At 34.5% G+C, this 22,358-nt stretch overlaps 1 protein-coding gene across 1 annotated transcript in view; it reads left to right on the top strand.

The window, feature by feature from the left end:
• Positions 1-6,179: 6,179 nt before the first annotated feature.
• Positions 6,180-22,358, top strand: part of Br140 (bromodomain-containing protein 140) — a 39,536-nt gene continuing 23,357 nt past the window's right edge. Inside the window, exons 1-8 of the mRNA XM_089644850.1 lie at positions 6,180-6,646; positions 9,934-10,041; positions 12,222-12,341; positions 12,618-12,758; positions 13,661-13,804; positions 15,073-15,166; positions 15,373-15,474; positions 17,686-17,824. Coding sequence (XP_089500976.1) covers positions 6,332-6,646; positions 9,934-10,041; positions 12,222-12,341; positions 12,618-12,758; positions 13,661-13,804; positions 15,073-15,166; positions 15,373-15,474; positions 17,686-17,824 — 1,163 coding nt within the window. The 5' untranslated portion in view covers positions 6,180-6,331. The remainder of the gene's footprint in view (positions 6,647-9,933; positions 10,042-12,221; positions 12,342-12,617; positions 12,759-13,660; positions 13,805-15,072; positions 15,167-15,372; positions 15,475-17,685; positions 17,825-22,358) is intronic.

Below are 22,358 nucleotides of genomic sequence, written 5' to 3' on the forward strand. Positions count from 1 at the left end.
GCCACGGAAGACCTAAAAGACTCAGCTCCGGGCAATGACGAAATCTTGAACATATTCATCCGCCACACTGATGACGATTCCCTTTCCTACTTTCTCTCTCTCTCATCAATATCTTTCTGGACTCTGGTATTATTTCCCCGGACTGGAAAATTCAAAAAATCATTCCCATTTGCAAAAGTACCAAAGATCCAAGTCTAGGCTCAAGTTACAGACCGATTGCTCTCTCTTCAACACTTTGCAAAGTAGCTGAAAGAATGATTAAGAATAGATTAGACTGGTTTGTAGAGAAAAATCATATTCTTCCCCCTTCCCAGTTTGGATTTAGAAAGGGTAAAAGTACCCTTGACAACCTTTCCTCTCTTGTTACAGATGTCAAATTAGCGTTATCTAAAAACGAATATTGTATTACAGTATTTTTAGACATCTGTCGAGCATACGACAATGTAAATATACCCATTCTTAAAGAAAAGTTACTGGCGATTGGCATTCCTCCTAAATTGGTTCAATTCATTATCAATTTGCTCTCCGAAAGAACTGTTTTTGTAGATGGATCCGAATCCTCTCTCCACATAAGACAAATATTCAAAGGACTCCCGCAAGGGTCTGTCTTAAGCCCGATACTGTATAATATTTACACATACGATCTGGAAAAATCTATTAATTTTATGTGCAACATACTCCAATATGCTGACGACTTAACGTTTTACAAAATATCCGCCAATCTTTTCATCGCAGCATCAGCAATTAACAACGCTCTTAGAAAACTCTTGGCTTGGTTAAATAGTAATGGTCTTGAACTTTCCCCTGCCAAAAGCAAAGTTGTCATCTTCACTCGTCGACGAAAGCTTCCGGATATTCAGGTAATATTTGGCGATGAAGTGATCCCTATCTCGAAGGAAGTTAAATTCCTTGGAATGTTTTTGGACTCCAAGCTTACTTGGAACTCTCATATAAATCACGTTGTTACAAAATGTGAAAGCAACATCAATCCCCTCAGATTTCTAGCAGGAGTGTGGTGGGGATCCCACCCAGCTTCATTAAAACTTCTATACAATGCCCTCATCCGAAGCCATCTCGATTACGGATCTTGTCTGTTTGATCCAATGTCCACTTCAAATTCTCATAAATTAGATAAAATCCAGTCAAAATCACTTCGCCTTGTCTTAGGAGCCATGAAATCTTCTCCAATCAACGCAATGCAAGTGGAATGTTGCGAACCTCCCTTACATATAAGAAGGCGATGCCTAGCAGAAAAATATGTTTACAAAACATGTTCAATAACATCCCATCCCTTGATTCCTATACTTCAATCCTTAAAGTATGAGGTTAATTCAAATCACTTTTGGAAAAATCATACCCCTCCCCTTTTTTATGATTGCTACAACTCTTTCCTGGATTTATCTACAAACACCTATCTCAATGAATCTCTTCCCTTATACTCATACCCCTATGAAAGCCTTACTTTCTATCCGAAGGTCCATCAATTTATAGGAATATGTAAAAAAAACATTAAAAACTCAACTCAATTAAATAATGCAGAATTTAACACAATTATTGAAAACAACTGGCCAAATTACATAAAATTTTTCACAGATGGCTCCAAACTCAGTCAGGACTCCCATTGCGGGGCCAGTGTCTATGTTCCTCACAGAAAAGTGTGTTTCCCACACAAACTTCCCAAAGAATGCTCCATTTTCTCTGCTGAATGCATAGCTATCATAGAAGCTCTTCAACTCGTCAAATCATTAAATATTAAAAACGCACTCATCCTTTCAGACTCGCTTAGCTCACTACAAAAAATAAGCGCATCCCCACTCAATTCCAGTAGCGACTCTCTAATCTGCTCGATCAGGAACCTACTGCATTCCATGTCACTGGTTCATGCATCAGTGGTCCTAGCCTGGATACCGGGACACCTCGGTATTACTGGGAATGACATGGCTGATCATATTGCTAAGGAAGCCACTGCCCATGGTCCGTTAAGTGATATCCCTATTCCGGTTAGAGACCATTTCCCTATTCTAAAAATTAAGTACCAACTCCAATGGTCTTCTGAATGGAAAAAATCTTCTCTGATAAAAGGTCACCAGTACTCATTAATTCAACCTTCTATTCCTGTTAAGCCCTGGTTTCACAAATACACTACCATGCCTAAAAAATATATTTCTTCCTTAACCCGAATGCGGCTGGGTCACACTTGTTGTCTTAGCCATCTTGCCAGGTTCCACATAGTCAGTTCGCCGTACTGTGATTGTGGGTCAGAGGATACTCTGGACCATAATTTTTTTGAGTGTCCTATCAATGACCAATTTCCAAACTTCATGCATGAATTGGTAAAACTTGATATTAAATTGCCTACCAGTATTCCCTGCCTTCTTAGTTTAAACACTCCTGAAATTTACCATTTGTTGGCAAAATTTATTTATAAAAATGGCCTTAATATCTGACCATAATAATAAATATAAACCAAATTTCTTTCACTTTCATTTGTATTCACTTGTTCAGGTTCCTATTTTCATCTATTTTTACTAATCCCAACTCTGCATATTTTGACTGAGTTAAAACACTATTCTTTATGCATTTGTATATTTTTCTTGATTCTTTTATTGTATTTGTTTATATTCATATCATAGAACTGTTTTAAAAAAAATAATGCTTCTAATTTTGAAAAATCTGTTCTTTTAAATAACAAAAAATGCCCACTACTATTGTGCACAGGTTCCTATTTTTATAATTTTGTAATTACCCATTATTACCAGCTCTGTATTGTTTTTGTTAAGTTATGTTTATGTTACACCCATGTTATGTTTATGGTAGGTTTATGTTTATGATATGTTATGTTCATGTTATGTGCATGTTATGTTATGTTATGTTCATAGTATGTTTGTGTTATGTTTATCTTTATGTTTTATAATCACATTTGTTTACTCCCATATGCTGTGTTTGTTTATAAGATTGCCAATTTCATAATTCTATTTTTAAAAAACGCTAATAATTTTAGAAAAATCTTTGGTTTAATAACGAAAAGCGCCCACTTATATTGTACACAAGTTCCTATTTTTATAATTTTGTGATAATCTACTGTTACCAGCTCTGTACCGTTTATGTTAAGTATGTTATGTTTATGTTATGTTATGCTTATGTTATGTTTATGTTATGTTATATTTATGTTATGTTATGTTTATGTTATGTTTGGTTTATTTATGTTACGTTATGTTATGTTATGTTGTTTTATCAATGTTGTTTTGTCAATCGTGTCAATTTTATCCTGTAATTTGTTGTATTTATTAATAAGAAAAATGTTGTAATGTATGGCCAAGATCACTCTTAATGGGTGAAAGCCAAAATAAAGAATAAAAAAAAAAAAAAAAAAAAACTCCAGAAAACAATACAAAAAAGAATACTAGATAGAACTCAAATAAGCACTCCGAAAACGAATGTAAATGGAAAGAAATTTTTCTGGTTCCAAAAAGCGAAGAGTTATAATTTATTTTTCAGGTGGAAAAAAGCATTCTAAAAATGGCATTCTTCTTTTTAATTTTCGTCGCAATCCTTTATAATCTCAACGCTTCTGTTTATAACCTTACGTATTTGAATTCGAGGTCGGTTGCTGACATCTGGCTGTCATTCGGATAAAATTAAGGAACTCCATTCAAATCGCCGTTAACGGAACAAAACTGCGTGGATAATTGTGTCTCTCAAACCAACTTCTATTCCAACACTTTATTTGGGCCTTTTCTTCTTTATCGACAAAGTTTACAGGAAGCCATCTTACTGCAAATAAAATTACAGTTGTAGCGGTCGCTGTGAGCACTTACGTAAGTTAAACTTCCGTGAGCATTAATTACCATAAGTTGGATGCATATGAAACTTACCAAAAACTTACGTATGTCGTAAATTTTACGTATGAGTATAAAGCCAGCCTTAGACTGTTGACAATTTTTAACAGTAGCTTTGAACGATTCAAGGGGCTTGTACATACCATTTATTACCCATTATAATATGTATTTCATGTTTCTGCTTTTTTTTACATGTAGTCTACATACGTTAAATGTGCATTCTAAATTGACAGACAGTCAAACAAACATGCACAAAAATTAGGTACATAAAAAGCCGAGAAGAAAAAACTTAAATTGACAATTTTAAGATTTTGTAATAAAATAAAAACGCTGATAGTTACGTTCCTTATGTGAATACCGCACAAGAGTCCCAACTGCTCCCAACCGTCTGGAACCAGTGAGACTATGTTATCGCCAATATAAGGGTATGTTGTGAGGCTGAAGGTAGTGGGGAGGAGTACCTGGCTATTCAGATCTGGTCACAAAACACTTCTGAATAGTGGTCTTACACCGGGGCGATACTGATAATATATTTTTCACTAAGAAAAACAATATGCTTTGTTCCATAACCGGATATAAAACAAAAAATTCTAATAATTCACCAAAAATTCATCATTCTCTGTTTTCGTTCGTATTGGTTTGTTCCTCGTCGACCTGACGGCCTCCGTGGTCAAAGGGTGAAGCTTTCGACTAGCAAGCGGGAGAGGTCGCGGGTTCAAATCCTTTTACTTATTTAATTTATATCATTTCACAATTTACTCATTTGAAATAATAAATAGTATATTTGCGACACATTCCAGGGTGGAAGATTTTCTCACTGTGGCCTTGGTATAAAAATACCATTCAGAACTGAAAAGTTGCTTGAAATGGCTTTGGCCGTGTTTGGTGACCAGATTTTAATAGCCAGGTACTCTCCCACCTTCCTATTCCCATTTACTCACACTCCCAACTCCCTTCAGCCTCACAATATACACCAATTATCGGAGATGCCATAGTCTCACTGACTCCAGACGGTTGTGAACAGTTGGAAGTCTTGAGCGGTATTCACATATTTTTTTTAAAACGTCTATCAAAATAGGATCTTGCATTCCGGTTGGTAAAAATATCAATTTCAAGCACTGGTACCTGACAATCTTCTACAACCAACCTATCTCTCGTCTAGTCTCTAAAGATTATCTCCAAATTACAATTTCCACCCGGTAGATTAGTTTCGTCTGCTTCCGTAGCTGCTAGGTAGGTAACTACTGGTTCTGGAACTACTGGGCGGAGCGGTGAATATCTCATTTCAAGTGGAAATGAACTCGAAGCAATTACTAATCTTTCGATAATTCGACTAAAATATAAGGCTTAGAAATGTTGTAGTATTACTAGCTATTGCAGTGGGTAGGGTACCTACCTAGCCTAACATTTTGGTTACGCACTTCATTTAATATGTGTGTGTTTGTGCGTTTTGGAAAGTGAGCTTAACTTAACCTCAGTAAGAAAATAATTAGGAAATATGTAGCGGAATAGTATGTTGATACAAACGGCGTAGCAAAAAAATACCTGTATTTTTTTCCTAACACGAATTTGAACCCGAACCCTCCATCTACCAAAAATTTTCATTAGTCGTAAAGTTATTTTGATTGTGAAATCCTAGACACTATTTTTAATTAGTGACATCTATGAACGAAGTATTCGAACGTAGTCAAAATATTGTAGAAAGTCTACAAAATGGTGGTAAAGAAGCGCTCTTCTGATAATGAGTAACGCGTGCGTATTACATATTTCCGTTATATGCAAATTAGTAGGGGTGGGGACTACAACATCATTTTCATATCTGTAACATTCTAAAATCGTTGATTTTAATCGAACTTTCGAGCATTTTCACAAAAACTTACATTATAGGCTAGCTTTAGACTTGTAAGTTTTTTCGTAAATTTACGACTTCTAGCCAATGGGCATATTGGATTTTAAAAATGCAATATGCCCATTGGCTAGAAGTCGTAAATTTACGAAAAAACTTACAAGTCTAAAGTTAGCCTAAGTAGAAATATAATTTGAGGTCTTGCAAAATAATATAAACGGGTTCATGTAAGACTTAGAATAAATTCATGTGTTAATCCTGTCAAAACAATCACGCAAAACTTTATATTATATTTTATAATTTTTCTGTAATAATGCTTACTGTTAATATGTTTTCACTTTAGTTTGAAGCAGAAAAAAAATTTACTATTTTAAATATATTTAGGTTTTTTGAGAATCGAGACCCTTTTGGATAATGGAGAATATTTCGATTAATTTTATGTTGTTGTCCATCACTACAAATGAGACACAAAACATACCGCGACAACTGTCAAAAGTAGGCTAGCGACTTTACGAGCTTTCTCGCGTCACAATCTCGAATTGAATCTCCGTTTCGCCAGCGCCACGGGCCGTGTTTTTGTGATTGTTTACTCAAAATACCGTAGTCTAATGCATTTATCTTAGACGTATCTGATAAACGCCTAAAAATGGGTCTGGACTTTGATGTTCTGGAGTTTTGCAAGAAACTGCGGCAGGACAGGCCACCTCCTTATCAGTGCCCATTGGAGAAGTGCGATCGTGTTTACAAGTCGCTGTGCGGCCTGCAGTATCATCTTGTGAATTATGACCACGATAATCCCACGCCTATAACTCCCGCCACGATTATCAACAGGAAGAAAGGGAGATGCCGTGCCCCAGTCCCCACGGGAGACATCGCCCTGCGAAGTCCGCCAAAAGAGGCCCTCACCTTCGCTGAGGCCCAGAAAGTTGTGCAATTTGAAATTGACGGCAAAATAAGCAGGGTATTTGGAAATCTATTCTATCTAGTTTTTTGTGAATCAGTGTATAAATAATTCATGTTTTATATCGCATGTTTACCTTCTCATTTGAACTAGAATACCAAACATTACGTTTCTTGTTTATTACGAATCCCATAACATTTTAAGCTTTTTGGTGAGCATTTTATGTCTAACCTATTGCTACATTTATAAGTACCCTAGATGTGCCTTTCATTTCTAAGTTTGCTGGTGAGACTTGTTGATTTATCTATTTTCTTCATATTTACATAAATGAGCAATTGCCCGTTATATGGCCACATAATTTAAATACCAAATTAGACAATTATTTCCCTAACTGCTGCAATTTTAGGGATAGATTATGCAAATTGTTTTAACAATTACTACAAGAAACAACTATTTACATGCACAAAATAGGTTATTAGGTTCTTCTTTTCACTAATTAAGTAATTAATGCGTATTATTATTGAAACGAAACTCTTGTAAATGTCACTCCATACAAAAAAAGTCCACAATGATGGCAAATGGATCGTTTTATAAGGTAAATTTTGAACTTGGGTTGAATAAAAGTGGAATTATAATGCGTCTTTTACCAAATATCCTGATGTAAATCGTTGTTTCTTGTAGTAATTAAGTTGAAAAAGTGTAGGCTTTAGGTTAGGTTAGGTAAATTGTGTGTGTGTTTTTTTTTAACCCTAGATTCACAACCTTCTCTAAGAGGAACATTATTCATAAACATTCGTCTCACAGATGACTAAATTTAAGTGACGAGTTTTGGGGTACTTGTAAATAAAATAAATAAATTAAGTATGGCACTCTTTAATATGTTTAATTAGATAACAAAAAAAATAATAAACGAGTTAAAATTAAATTTCATCGGTACATTCCACACACATGAGGCCGCGATGGTCCATGCACATATACTTTTTGCATTGCTAGCATTGGAACCTTGTCATATGCCGTTTTTTATAATCACAATAACCACAAACCTTTTTTTGAGTACCACTTGGACCAGGTGTGGCAATGGTAGGCATTTCATCTAAAACTTCGGCGATTTTCCTTTTAGGCATCTCTTCAAAGTTGGCATTTCGTGTCTTTTACGTAACCAGGTCGTTATCACTGTCGGAATCTGTCGGTACCATTTCATCTAATTCCACATGATCTTCGACATCACTGATTCCTACGTCCTTTTGCTGACTGGTAAAATCATCATCACCAGAATCAGATAAACAATTCAAATCATCAATTTGCCGATCATCTATTCTAAAATAAAATAAAAAGTAATTTAATGTAAAATACACACAATAATACATTTTTAATGATAAAATAAGATGTAACTATAAATAATAACTCTTATAGAATAATATCATATACTTACTTTTACTCTGTATAACCAGAACTCATTAAAAACAATGTTTTCAAAATAACTTGCAGTCGTCAAAAGTTACACTATTCATAAACATTCGTCTCTCAGACGTTCAAAGGTCTATAACTTGTCCACAAGACTTCACTTCGAGGCAAGCACACCCGCGTTAATGAACAAGCGATCTAGGAAGGTACTTGAGAGGTCATCATTCTATCTCTTTCACTCGAGACACTAGAAACAAATTTACGTTTTGCGCGGTCTGTGGGACGAATGGTTATGAATCTAGGGTTAATAATGTGTCTATATATAACAGGAAAGTACTCATAAATGTACTAATACCATCGAAATCCACAGTGAAACTATTGACTTAAGGAATTATATAATAAAACAACCTAAACTATACACAAAAAATTTAATTTTTATGATCATAATTAGTGATTAAGAACTACTTAGACTTATTACTAGTGACTTATAACTACTATTGACTTACGTCAATTACATTTATGATAAGTGATTCAATTAAGATTTGTAGCTGGCGACTGACAACTGAGACTTACGCAGTAAGTGACTTAAGGCAAAATTACCAATGTGAACAACATTGTAAGTTACTTACTGTAATTTATAGCAACTTACAGAAGTCGTAAGTGGTGTGAGTTTTTGACAGCTTATTATACTTTTAAAGCTGTTATTTCCTGTTTTCTATTTATTATTTTAACTAAAATCTGATCTGAGGAACAGTAATTATCTCCTAACAATAATATAAAAACTATCACGGAGTAAAACCCAAATAAGTAATACGAAAACAAATTTAAACGGTACGAAAATTTTATGATGCCAAAAATCGAGATATTATATATTTTTCAGTTGGTAAAAAAACAATTAAATAAGCAACCTTCTTTTTCATTTGCAGCTCAATCCTTTATGACATATTCGAAGTTGGTTGCTGTCACCTGGCTATTATTCTGAGCAACTATTGGTCCTCCATTCTTAATTCTGCCGTTAACGAAATGAAAGCACCCGGAGAATTTTTTCTCTCAAGCCAACTTCTATTCCAACACTTTCTTTGGCCTCTTTCGTCTCTATTGACAAAATGGCCTAAATCATAACAACAGCATCTCATTGTTGACACGAAGCCTTCTTACCGTGAAATAAACTTTCAAGTGTATCAGTCACTTAAATTAAACTTCCGAACAACTTAGGTGTAACCGTAACCGTGGGCATTAATTACCATAAGTTGGAGGAATATGTAAACATACTTATCATCGAAAACTTACATAAGTACATAAATTTAACTTACGAGTGTGAAGCTAGCTTTGTAACTAATGATTTACAACTGTGGTTTATAACTAGTGACTTGCAACAAACGAACCTATTAACATTTACAAAATAAAGTATAAGGATAGGTTGTTTCAAAAATTTAAACAATTCGTCAAATTTCAATGTTGATTCAATTTCTGTGAAGGTTCTATTCAAGTTCTGTTATTATATCATTAATGACCAGTTGTTCACAAAACTGAAATAATAACAGAAATTAAGTAGAACCTTCACAGAACTTGAAATTTGATGAATTGTCCAAATTCTGTGAAACAAACCGTTCTATGTTTAGACTTACAGAATTCAATACTTCGTTTGTGTAAATTCACTGTGAAACCATAGATTATGTTATGGTTGTTGCCCGTCCTGTCAGTGATAAATTAAAACCCTTCATTATAACTATCGGTTAGCAAAAAATACTTATTAAATACTGTAAAATTTCTGTCAGTTAAACAAGAATTTGTCATTTGTTAAAATAATTTTACTCTACACAGGTACCTATACAGATAATTTTTTGCTGCCATGAAGTCAACTCGCCGTTATCAATGACTATTAACCGAAACCAAATACCGTTTCGTGTTTGAACTAATTAATGTGTTTTTATTTATTTTAGATATCTATTGATCAAGTGTTGCCTGTCATTTCACTGGAAGATTGGACCAAGAAGAATTCTGCTTTGGAAAAACCATTTGTTTTCGTTGAACCTGTACCAGAGCCTCATGTATGTATTTTGTTCATTTATATATAATTAATGACTTTCAGCTTTTATGTATAATACTTATAGTATAAGAAACATGAGTAAATAACAAAGCAAAATCAGATCCTGTTTAAGTAATACAATATTGGAAAGAAAAAAAAAAGTATATACTTATGTATAAAAAAAATATGTATTACCTTATTGATCTCAAGTAACTGACTTAAGATAGATGAGGTGCACAGTAAATGCTTATAGGTAGGTGTATAATAAGTATAGTATATTTCAAGTAGAAAAGTTATTATTATTATTATGTAATGAGCAGGCAGCATTCTGCTGATGCGCTCATATCTGATTTCACAACAAGTTTGACAGTAGTTCTAAATGAAAATTGTGTAAATAATAAACAGCTATTACGTATGTGTATAACATCAATTTAATACAAAATAGAAGGTAAGAACATTATAAATGTAAATAAAAAAAACCCAACAGTGAGATCCTGTACTCAATACAATGATTAAAAACATATCCTATTTATGTAATATAATATGTAACTTACTTAACATAAAGATGAGGTATATATATTATATATGTGCATAGATAGATGCTTAACGGTAGGTATATAACAGGTAAATACATTTCTAGTTGAGATGATGATTATATATCACAAGACGATAAAACTTATTTCCTATGATGTAATGTGAATAAATGCATAACATGTATAATATTTTGAACTCTTAACAAACCAAAAAAAAATGTTAACAAAATAAATTTATATTACAGGTTATAAAGGATTTAAAATTTTCTTTGATCGTAATTTTAATAACTAAAATACATAGGACAGTCGGTAGAGATATGTATAATAATTTCGCCGATGTAGTTAATACCTATATTTACGAAAGAACTTCTTAGGGAGTACCTATATGAGCCATAGATGAATGGTTTGTGAGTATATGTCTATATTGTGACAGTGATATATTCCGTATAACTGTTATATGTCATTACTTATTTCCCAAGTTCTGGATTCTATGAAGCGGACTGTTGAATTGTGCTGCAGTTGCAGTATTGTTACAGTAATAAGACACATTAAAGGTAATTAGCTGCATTAAATTAGGGCTGTCAATTATATTATGGACGATTTTAAATAAAAATACTAGATCGTAAACAATTCTTCTGTCACTTAAATTTAACTAATTCGTTTATCGTAACAGATAAGTGTAGTTTATTTGTTCTTTAGGTATATTGAGTTTATAATTTTAAAAGCTTAGGAATTTTTTTTGTACCCTTTCTATTGTTTGAGAATCCACATTGTAGTGTTGAGACCATACAGTTGAGTTATATTCAAGCTGACTCCTTACTATTGATGTGTACAGAAGTTTTAATGCTTTGACGTTGGTAAAATCTTTGGCCACTTTCAGTACAATATAATACGCACAATCCTGGAAAGAACATGGATACGGTCTGAAAAAGAAAATAGGCTGTTACAAATTAGGGTAAACTTGTCGAATTCCGCTGCATACAAAGGCACTTTACAAAACAACACTTAATTTCAACTTAAATATCTATTGGAGACAACTATTTAAGTATGGGTTTTAAGTATAATGCACAAAATAGGTTTTTAGGGTTTAGTTTGGGTTATTTTAATAATTTATGCGTATGTCCTAACCTTCAAACTTAACTTTGAGAAAACATAGAACTTTAATGCGAGTCCTATTTTGTGTTTGAGATGTCATAAAGATTAACGATTTTCGAACGGTCGGTGGCCGAGTTGACATCGCGTTTGGGTCCCACCCAGGCGTAGTGTGTTCAATTCCTCGGCTGGCTAAGTCCTCCATCGCAACACAAGCAATATTTTCAGCTTACTGTGGTGGTAGTAGGAGATTTTCAAATATTGTCAGGTTATTCGTAACCCGGGAATGTTAGTCTTTCTTTAACAAAAAAATAAATTAAGCTTTGGCGATGCTCAATTTCTCAACGAACCACTGGCCTTTTGCTCTTTAGCAGGCACTCACCTTTCAACAGTGTTTCCATAGACATTATCGATTGTGTGACATCACAAGCCATGGAGATGGAGATTCCCGTGTCTTTTCTTCAGTTCCAATTTTCGATTGGAGTTATACCCCCTGGCTGTACCTATCATATTAAATTTTCCACGGAACCTACCTCTAAATCTATTCTAATATTTTCAATTTGAATATTTTCCAAAGATAAAACTTCCGGAAGCAAGTTACAAGATATTGGATGACTACAATATTGCCGATGCCCCACCAAGACCGAATGCTTACATAAGGTTCATTGAAAAATCTGCGGAAGAATTGGATGGTGAAGTAAGTACATTGTTTCAATCAACCATTGTTTTGCATAAATAATTAAGGGCTGTATCTATGTCAAGATTTTTTCCTACTGATTTTGCCGCTTTTATATTTTATTTCTGTTTTCCCTCCAGAATTCATCCGTCAAAACAACTTATTTTCTTTATTTTAGCCCCCTTTAAAAATGGAACACATTCAAATATTAAATAAAATCTTTTAAGTACCTAAGTACCTACCTCAATTTCCTCATGCTGTATTACGATAATAATAGTTTTGAGTTATTTTATTCAGGTCGAGTATGATGTGGACGAAGAAGACACAGCATGGCTGTCTATCCTCAATGAGAAGAGGCAGAAGCAGAATCTACCTTCCGTCTCTGTGGATACCTTGGAGCTTCTGATGGATAGACTGGAGAAGGAGTCTTTCTTTCAAGTGAGCACATTGATTGTTTTATAAGAACTAGCCTCACTAACCTGCTTTACCGAACATTTCACCACCATTATTTTTATTTTTCGGAAAAATTCAAAAATATGGAGAAAAAAAAACAGTTTGGTGTCTTGTCTTATTATTCAACAGTCAAAAATTAATATTTTAAAGCTCTATTTACTATAGTGTCCTCTGTGTTCAAAGTTGTCAACTCTTTAATGCAAGTCTGTTTATCTGAATTGACCTGCCAGGTGAGTATGTTTTTATGTAACTGTCTGTAAATATAAATAGAGCCTAGGAACTAGTAATAAATTGTACAGCGCCCTTGAGGTGATTTTTCACAAAAATGGTGCTATACAAATTATCCAATTGTAATTTCATAGCTCATAATAGAATCAGGATTACAAACTGAAAATAGTTGCAATGACCTAGATGTTCCATACTGAAATAACTGTGTAAATGCCATGGTGCCAAAACTGTAAATTTTATGCTTCATTGCTAAAATAAGTACTACAATCTCCATGTGTGAAATCTCCAGAGTTTTCAAGCATGTTCAAAATCCAATTATACTAGCATACCAAAATACCTACAAAGTGAGGAAATCAGAGTGTGCATAATTGCACATTTTCATATTATTCATTTTTATATTTAAATTATTATGTTAGAACTCTTTTTATAAATTTTGATTTAGGTACCTACCCAAATAATATGCTTTAATTAAATGCCAACACTGAAAAAACTTCCAGTGACAGAAAGTCTACATTTGTGGAGTTGCAGTTGCAGTTTTTGACCACAGAGTTCTTGAATGCCCTGTCTATGCCAGATTATCCTATTATATTGTCTGCATCATCTGTTAATATGTATTTTACAAGATAGATTATAAAATTAATCTTGATGACTCTTTCCAGGCAGCCCAGTCAGGCCAGTCCAGTGGCTCCGTGGTAGATGAGGATGCCGTGTGCTGCATCTGCATGGACGGGGAGTGCCAGAACACCAACGTGATCCTCTTCTGTGACATGTGCAACCTGGCAGTGCACCAAGACTGTTACGGGGTAACTTTACAATCAGTTATATGTATAAAATTTCTGTAAAGAAAATAATGTCTATAATAATAAAATAAAATCTCCCATTTGGGGAGACAAGTACCGTTAAAAAAAAATAATTATAAGAATTTAAAAACTGGTTTTATTGTTTCTACATAAACCTGAATACATGCTCTATGCGTAACATATTAATTGCAGATTGTTTTCAAAGAAATAATGACCTTTATACTTCTTTGAAAACTCTTATATTTTAATTTTCGCGATCCGTTGGTCTTTTTTAAAGAAAGGAAGGAGACAAAGTTCTGGGAATGTAGAATATATAGTAGAACGTAGAATAGAACAGGGTTGTGGGGGAATCTAGGGATCAGTCTGTCCAGGAGTGACGGGACACATACATATAATGTAGGAAACCAGTCGGGGTGACCTTTGGCAGAGTTGTTGGTTTTCCAATAAATGGTTCGCGAGGCGGCGGTGAACAAACCCGCCTCCCAAATTGTAAATATGCAAAAATGAGCTATCTAACCTATGGAATTAAATTATTAACAAACTCGAATATCTACATAACTGAGCAAGTTTCCAAAGACTGCAATAGGCTGGTCATATGGAAAGTATGTCAGATAACATGACACCAAAAATCATGACCGAGTGGGTGCTCCAGTGGAAGCAAACCAAAGACAGACTGAGGTGGACTCACCGTGTGGAAGAACATTGGAGCAGGATGGGCAGTATTAAAGACTGGAGTTTTGGTTGAATGGTTATGAATCGAAACCGGAGAAGAACATTTGTGAAGGAGGTCAAATTTCACCCTGAAATGTGTGCACCATAATGATGAGTCTGAATATAGTAAATAATATTTGACACAACTATTAGGGTAGCTGTGGTTAACCGTTTGAATTGGAAAGGGATTCTGACTTACCCTTGGTCTTTGGTACAAGTCTGTTGCAAATCAGTATTATGGCCTTGAGGGACACTGCGAGTGATCACTGCGCAAGCTTCGGTAATAGACTCAAACGCACTGAGGGAGCACTTAACTTGTTCACTGCACAGGTTTCCTAACAGACTGCTAATGTATAATAAATTGTTGCAATACCTATGTAGGTATGTACTCCACACTGTCAGACAGGGACAGGGAATTGGGTAAAAAGTAATTTGGTGGAGGAATGTAGAAAAATATATTAAAGGGAGATGCATATAATGATGTCAACATAATTTGTTTGGTGCTCACATGAAAGAATTTTTTTTTATGTTTGTCGTTTAATTTAGTGTTTCTTTCTTAGGTCCCATATATCCCTGAAGGCCAGTGGCTTTGTCGGCGGTGCTTACAATCACCTTCAAGGCTAGTCGATTGTGTCCTATGTCCAAATACCGGAGGTATGTTCTCTTTTTCCCGCTGTCTACTTATGTATTACGTGCTAACAAAACTTACCAAAGTTGTGGTAAGACAATCATTTCGCAGTTTAAATGGCTATAGTGTTATATATTGAATAACTCTAACCTTCTCTTGCATCAATGGTTATTATAATTTATAAATTTTTTGAATGTGTATTTTAACATATTATTTGTTAATGTATTTTCAGGTGCTTTCAAGCAGACAGACAGAGGCACCTGGGCCCACGTGGTTTGTGCTCTATGGATCCCAGAAGTCAGATTCGCTAACACTGTGTTCTTAGAGCCCATAGGTAAATTATAAATAGTTACATTATGTACACATTTGCAATGGGATGTATTGCATTGCACTCTGGAATAAATTCTTCTTATTATTACAAATGACTACTTGGGATACAAATTTTTTATGGTTACTTAAATCCCAGAATTAACACTCCACTTTTTTCTTCCTTACAACATTCCCAAAATGGGTGTTCCGTATTCCCACTGGCCCTAGGTAGTGGGATTTTCTGTGTTATTCATTCGCTTGGAGTCAATAAAAGTCATGCTTAGTGAATTATGGGTCATTCTGCATTCATATTATTTCTAACTCCACAGTAACAATTAAATTGTAAAAGCTTTTAAAATATCATCTATATGTATTAGTTTATTTGTGCATATATGACATAAACATTGTGTTGACAATAATTTTTTGTGCGAGTTAAAAGAGGATCTTCAAAAATTATGTTTTGTTTGAGGATTTTTTTCTACCAAACAGTTTCACATTGAAAATCCTTATTGCTTTTACTTTCCTCTTAACTCCTCAGGCCTCTGTCATATTTTGAGAGAAGGTCGGAGTATTTCCGCTTTGCAGTAAAATCCAAATCAGTGGAATACTTATTAATTCTTACAAACGCATCCGAAAACTAAAAACTGCTTTTAAAAGGTGATAAAATACGCAATCAAATTTTATTACTACAAATACAAATAAAAAATTTCATATGTTAAAATTTTTGTTACTAAAATTAATGATAACGAAAAAATATATTAAAACACATGCACTTTGTTAGATAAATGTATTACAAACGTTTTTGTAACCTTACTTTTTTAACGTTTATTTCATTTTTTTTTTTCAAATTGTGTTTGGAACCTTTGAAACCTTTGGTTTCATAAAAGTGCACATAATGTTTTTTTGTAGTAAATTTCTAGATTTGAATATAAAGTGTGGTGTTTTCTCTTTCTATCGCCATTTAAATCATATTTCTCACCATAACAGTAAGAGAGATACAACAATTTCTATGAGACCATATGAATCCTATAATTTCTATACCCGCTATATCCGATTTTTTGACAAAATGATCTGAGTATGACATCTTGTTCACATTTTTGCGAGCAACAAGAGGAGCCTAAAATTGAGTTTCAAAACCCTCCTTTTCGCGACCAAAAACCATGTTTAAACTGCGAGTGAGAAACCAAATCCGCTATATCATACAGAAAGTTACTATCAAAACCCGCTATATCGGATTCAACGAATCACAAGCAGTTATTTTTCCAAAATACAATATGGCCGCCGCTCTGACGCCACGCTCGTGTTACAAAATGATCTACGCGTGAGTTTCTAAACCCGCCATGTCGGCTCAGTTGACTATCAAAATCACGAAGTGAGTATCAAAATCCGCTATATCCATTTTATTTATCGAAATAACTTAATTATTGCTAGACATATATAGAAAAATAAATGCTTTTCGAAATTTTATTACTCCAATTCATTATATAAAAAATTGTAATGCATTTACTTATGTACGCTAGAGATGTGACAGTTTTTTGCGGTTTTCTCCAAATCAATGAAAGTTGATATAGCGGGTATAGAAATTACACGACTCATATGAGTTGTTCCCAAACGCAAACAAATTAGACTGAAGGGTTTTTGTTATCAGTTTATATTACAGATTAAATTAAATTCATTGTATTTTACTAAACAGATATTACAAAATATTCATTTAGCCTGATCTCCATAATATTTAATGTTATATTTAACGTAATCATCTGTAAACGTACTAAAAACCGCACATAAAAATTATGCGGGCGTATAAGGTCGGAATAATGGAAAACGTTACTCATAATAGCTGTGGATGCGCATACCGGCCGTATTAGTAGCTGTAAGGTTTATATCGCCTTGCACCTTAGTGTAGCACCGACAGTATGAATAATGCCCGAATTTGTTGATGTTTTTCCGTGAATTTTGACAATCTTCGATCTGTCACGTAGTGAAAATGTAAAAAGCAGTAATCCGGGACGCATAATCAAAGTTGCCGTATTTCGATGCAAATAAAAACAGACCAGGTCAATGAAATTACAAATGTCATCTGAGGAAATGTGAAGTTATTGACAAAACGCAAAATACGAAAATGACTGTGGTTTTGAGGTTTGGAACAAAGTGATGCCAGTCTAAAAAAATCCAGCATGAATATTATTACAGTGTTAACAGGTTTTAACAGAATATCTACATATTGTTTTATTTGCAGATTCAATTGAGACTATCCCCATGGCTCGTTGGAAGTTGACTTGCTACGTTTGCAAGCAGCGCGGAGAGGGGGCGTGCATCCAGTGCCACCGGGCCAACTGCTATGCCGCCTTCCACGTCACCTGTGCTCAACACGCTGGGTAAGTGTGAACATGCTCACTATTTCCGTGGACTTGAAATAAGACACATAAATGTATCTTTGTCTAAATTGCTTTGAGTGAGATAGAGCAAATCGACAATAGAGTTTTTTTTTTGCATTTTCAAAACAATGAATGCTTTTATCTTTAGAATTATATGTAGCTTAGGAGGCCACCTTTCTGGATTAAAACATGGCTTGAAACGCCCTTTTTTGTAGCATTCCCGTAATTCGTGAGACCAGAGAACCCTAAATTGAGCGTAGTTATGCAGAAAGCAGCAAGCCTCAAAAAGCACTTTTGTCTTAAGATTGAATAATAAAATCTACACATCACCTAGAAAGTGTTTTACTTCACAAAATTATAAATAACTAGCTGTACCCCGCCACGCGTTGCTGTGGGTCAGTCTTTCTGTGCAGATAGAGAAACAATAGCCCGTGTTGCTTTTATGTCCAACAGATGGCACTGTTTTTCAAAAAAGCATGTTTTTACCTGTCACAGGTAAGATCTATATAATACATGTATATAAAAACTCACTGGTATTCGAATGCAATTTTGTGTCAAAATTGCAAAGCAATTGCAGAAGAACTTTTGGGGATTTAAGATTTTGAACAAACGAACATTAACATTTTTATCTACAGGGTTTTCCAATAAGAGGTGTTTTATTTTGATATTCAATCGTAAAAGATCAATGGTTTCATTGCTTGTGTGGCAAGTAGCGCCGTCTTGTTGAAAGTAAACGTTGTCCAGATCAATACCATCCAATTCCGGCCATAAAAAATCATTAATCATCTCTCGATAGCGCAATCCGTTCACCGTAACTGTTGCTCCAGCCTCATTTTCGAAAAAGTAAGGTCCAATGACTCCGCCGGACCATAAACCGCACCAAACAGTCACATGTTGAGGATAGAGAGGTTTTTCAACAATAACTCTTGGGTTTTCCGAGCCCCAGATGCGACAATTTTGCTTGTTGACAAAGCCACCGAGGTGGAAATTGGCCTCATCACTTAAGATGATTTGCATTTGATTCACTCAAGTGAATTTTAATAATTTCAATGCATTGTTGAAGCGTGTATCGTTCCATTCTTATTAATGGCGTAGTTTCTACTTGTCAAATGTCAAAAAATGACAGCTTCAAAAGTAACATCTACCGAAATAGCGGGCTATTCACAATAACACCTCTTATTGGAAAACCCTATATATATATAGATATGTGGTTACCAATTTCTTAAACTTAATAGTGGATTTAAATGTAGATTTTTGAAGATATGTATTGGAGTTTTTTTTGGATCTGGCTGTTTTCTGTAGAATACATATTTTTTTTTTTTTTTTTTTTTTTTTTTTTATTTTATTTTAAATGCACATTTACAGTTATACATAACCAATAATAAACATACATTTTATTTTAATTTATTAAGTAATAATAGCGTTTTTGAACTGGTGAATATTAAGTTGGAAAATATCTATATCAGGGGACAGGTAATTTAGTAACATAATCATTTTTCCGAGCGGCATTACTAATGGTAAGTTGGTTCTGCATTTTGGAACGACAAAGGTTCTGTGCCTGCGCGCTCTTGTATAATTGTCGGGGACATAAAACTCAAATTTTTCTATAATATCGGGAATACAGACGTTACCATTTAGAAGTTTATATGCTGTTATCAGCAAAGCAGTTTTCCTTCTATCGGTGAGGCTATTAATACCCAGCATGCCGGACAAAAAGGCTGATGGATATAACCAGGGATAATATCCGAAGTCTCTAAGATATAAATATCTCAGAAACTTCTTTTGTACTTTCTCTATCATTTGAGAGTAAGTTAAATCCATTGGTCCCCATATTACAGAACCACTTTCCAAAATGCTACGTACTAAACTATAGTATAGCACACGAATCGCGGCCGAGCTGCAAAAATGTCTGGAGTTGCTTAGCACAAATCCTAGCATTCTTAAAGCTTTGTTGCATATCGTTTCTATGTGGACGTGAAATGTTAAGTGCGTATCAAATGCGATTCCCAAATCTCTTGAAATAACAATGTGCTGAAGAGATGAATAAGACATTTTGTAGTTATAGTAAATCGTTTTGTTTGCCTTGGTGTAGCACATAATGGAGCATTTCTTAATATTAAACCCTAATTTATTGGTATGACTCCATTCGACGATAGAATTTATATCACTTTGTAGCTGCAAGCAATTTTCCAAAGATTTTATTAAAAGGAATAGTTTCATGTCATCCGCGAATAAGAGAAACTTGGAAAATTTTATGCAATGGTAAATGTCATTGATAAATAGCGAGAAAAGTAAGGGTCCAAGATTCGACCCCTGTGGAACTCCAGAGTTTGTGATGAAGTTGGAAGAGTGGAAAATACCATAAGTTACGTATTGTTGTCTATTTGAGAAATAACTTACAAATAGACATAGAAGTTTCGCTGAAAATCCAAATTGGTCGAGTTTATTTAGGAGAATAAGCGGATCTACTGAGTCAAAGGCTTTTGCGAAGTCATTGTATGATACATCTACTTGATTGTTACTATCAAGAGCTTGAGATATGTACTCCGTAAAAACCATTAGATTAGACACAGTAGATCTGCCAGACCTAAAACCGTGTTGCTGGTCAATTATAAAGGGTTCAACTTGGGTATAAATGCATTTATGAATTATTAGTTCAAACAACTTGGCTGGAGAGGATAGGATCGCCACTGGTCTATAATTAGAGACTGAAGCCTTATCACCAGTTTTATGTAACGGTGTAACTTTAGAGATTTTCCACAGGTCTGGGAATATTCCGGAGTTAAGTGAGAGATTATAAATATACGCGAGAGGTGTTAATAAGGGCTCAAAGCATCCCTTTAACACGAATGACGGAATAAGATCCGGTCCAAAAGAAGTTTTGGATTTTAATTTTTTAACAGCAGCGGTGATGTCAGTGTTTGTAATATTTTGAATATCAACATTCTGTGCTTTTGTTGGCGTATTTTTTCCAGGTATAAAAGATTTCAAGTCCGCAGCTTCCTTACTATAAGTTGATTTAAAATAGTCTGCAAATGCTTCTGGAATATCTGCTCCTGAGAAAGACTGATTATTCCAAGTAACATGGTCAACAAACCCGCCATCACTTCTTCTGGACGAGATATACTTCCAGAAAGATTTGGGATCGCATTTGATATTTTTTTCAATAGAATTAATATATTGCACATGTGCTAATCGAATACTGCGTTTTATTTTTGTTCTAAGTAGACAAAACATTTCCCGGTCACTCACCATTCCAGTTTTCTTCCATTTTTTGTAATGTTTGAATTTGAGTTTTATGTCGCTAACAATCTCACTAGAAAACCATTTAGGATATTTTCTACCATTCCTCGGAGTGCGCTTAATTTTGAAACACATATCAAAATATTTATAAATTATGGAATAGAAAAAGTGTGTCGCTAAATTAACATCATTTATGTCCTTCAAAGGTTGCCAGTCATGAGATTGTAAATGGCAATAAAGAGCTTTAAAATCGCCATGTTCGAAGTTCCATCCTCGCCTAACACTATTATCAATATTATTCCACAAGTTTCGTGTTTGACAATTGGTTGTGTTTTTGTTCGGCGAAATCTCTATACACAACGATGGATGATAAGCGTCTTCTTTAACTAGTGAGTATAAGGATTTATATACTTTTAAATCAATGTTGCTGATAACAATGTCCAGCGTGCTTCCCTTCACATTTGTAATAGAGTTGCTTTGTTCCATTTGGAAAAGATTCATAAAATATATGAGATCCATTTCGGTGCCTTTGTTATTAGATTTTAGATTGAAGTCGCCTATTATAATAATCTTTTTATTGATTAAAAAGTTAAAATTCTCAGTAATCTTATCAAAAAAATCGGTATATGTTTTATTTGGCGATGCCGGTGGAATGTACACAACACATATGTAAATAACACCAAAATCATTTAGGCATGTCTTTATCCACATATTCTCGTCTTTACTTTCCAGATAGGTAAGTCTCTGGGTTTGAGTTGCACGGTCACGTCTCGCGGCTAGCAGTACTCCTCCTCCCCTTGAATGTCCCGAGGTTCTGTCCTTTCTGAACACGTCATACCGTTGATCGAAGAGTTGACTATTGTAAATGCTGTCGTTAAGCCATGTCTCTGATAGTAATATAAGATCGTTGTTCTGTATTATTACACTTTGTAGGAAATCATCGGTTTTGGATCTTAATCCCCGTACATTTTGGTAAAAAATTGTGCAAGGGAGAGAATTCACTTTTAGGGGGTTCTCTAGTCATTTCGCGGCGGCATTTTCATTCACTTTGGTCCGGTTTTGATTATCATCAATAGGATTTTGTTTTGGTTTTAAGTACCGATAATGTCTTACCGGTACTCCTCGAGGCCATAAATCTTCCCGTAAAAGTTTTTCGTATAGATCCTCCGTTACACCTATACGGAAAGCTGCGTATTCTTGAGAATGTGCGATGAATTTTTCTATTTCACTTTTTGTTATTTCGTTTTTCTCCAGATGTGCCCGGATCTCTTCTACTGTTGTGTCCTTATGT

This window comes from Hesperophylax consimilis, chromosome 22 (assembly GCF_061612785.1).
Source record: "Hesperophylax consimilis isolate HC1 chromosome 22, BYU_Hcon_1.0, whole genome shotgun sequence".
NCBI classification, from domain to species: domain Eukaryota; kingdom Metazoa; phylum Arthropoda; class Insecta; order Trichoptera; family Limnephilidae; genus Hesperophylax; species Hesperophylax consimilis.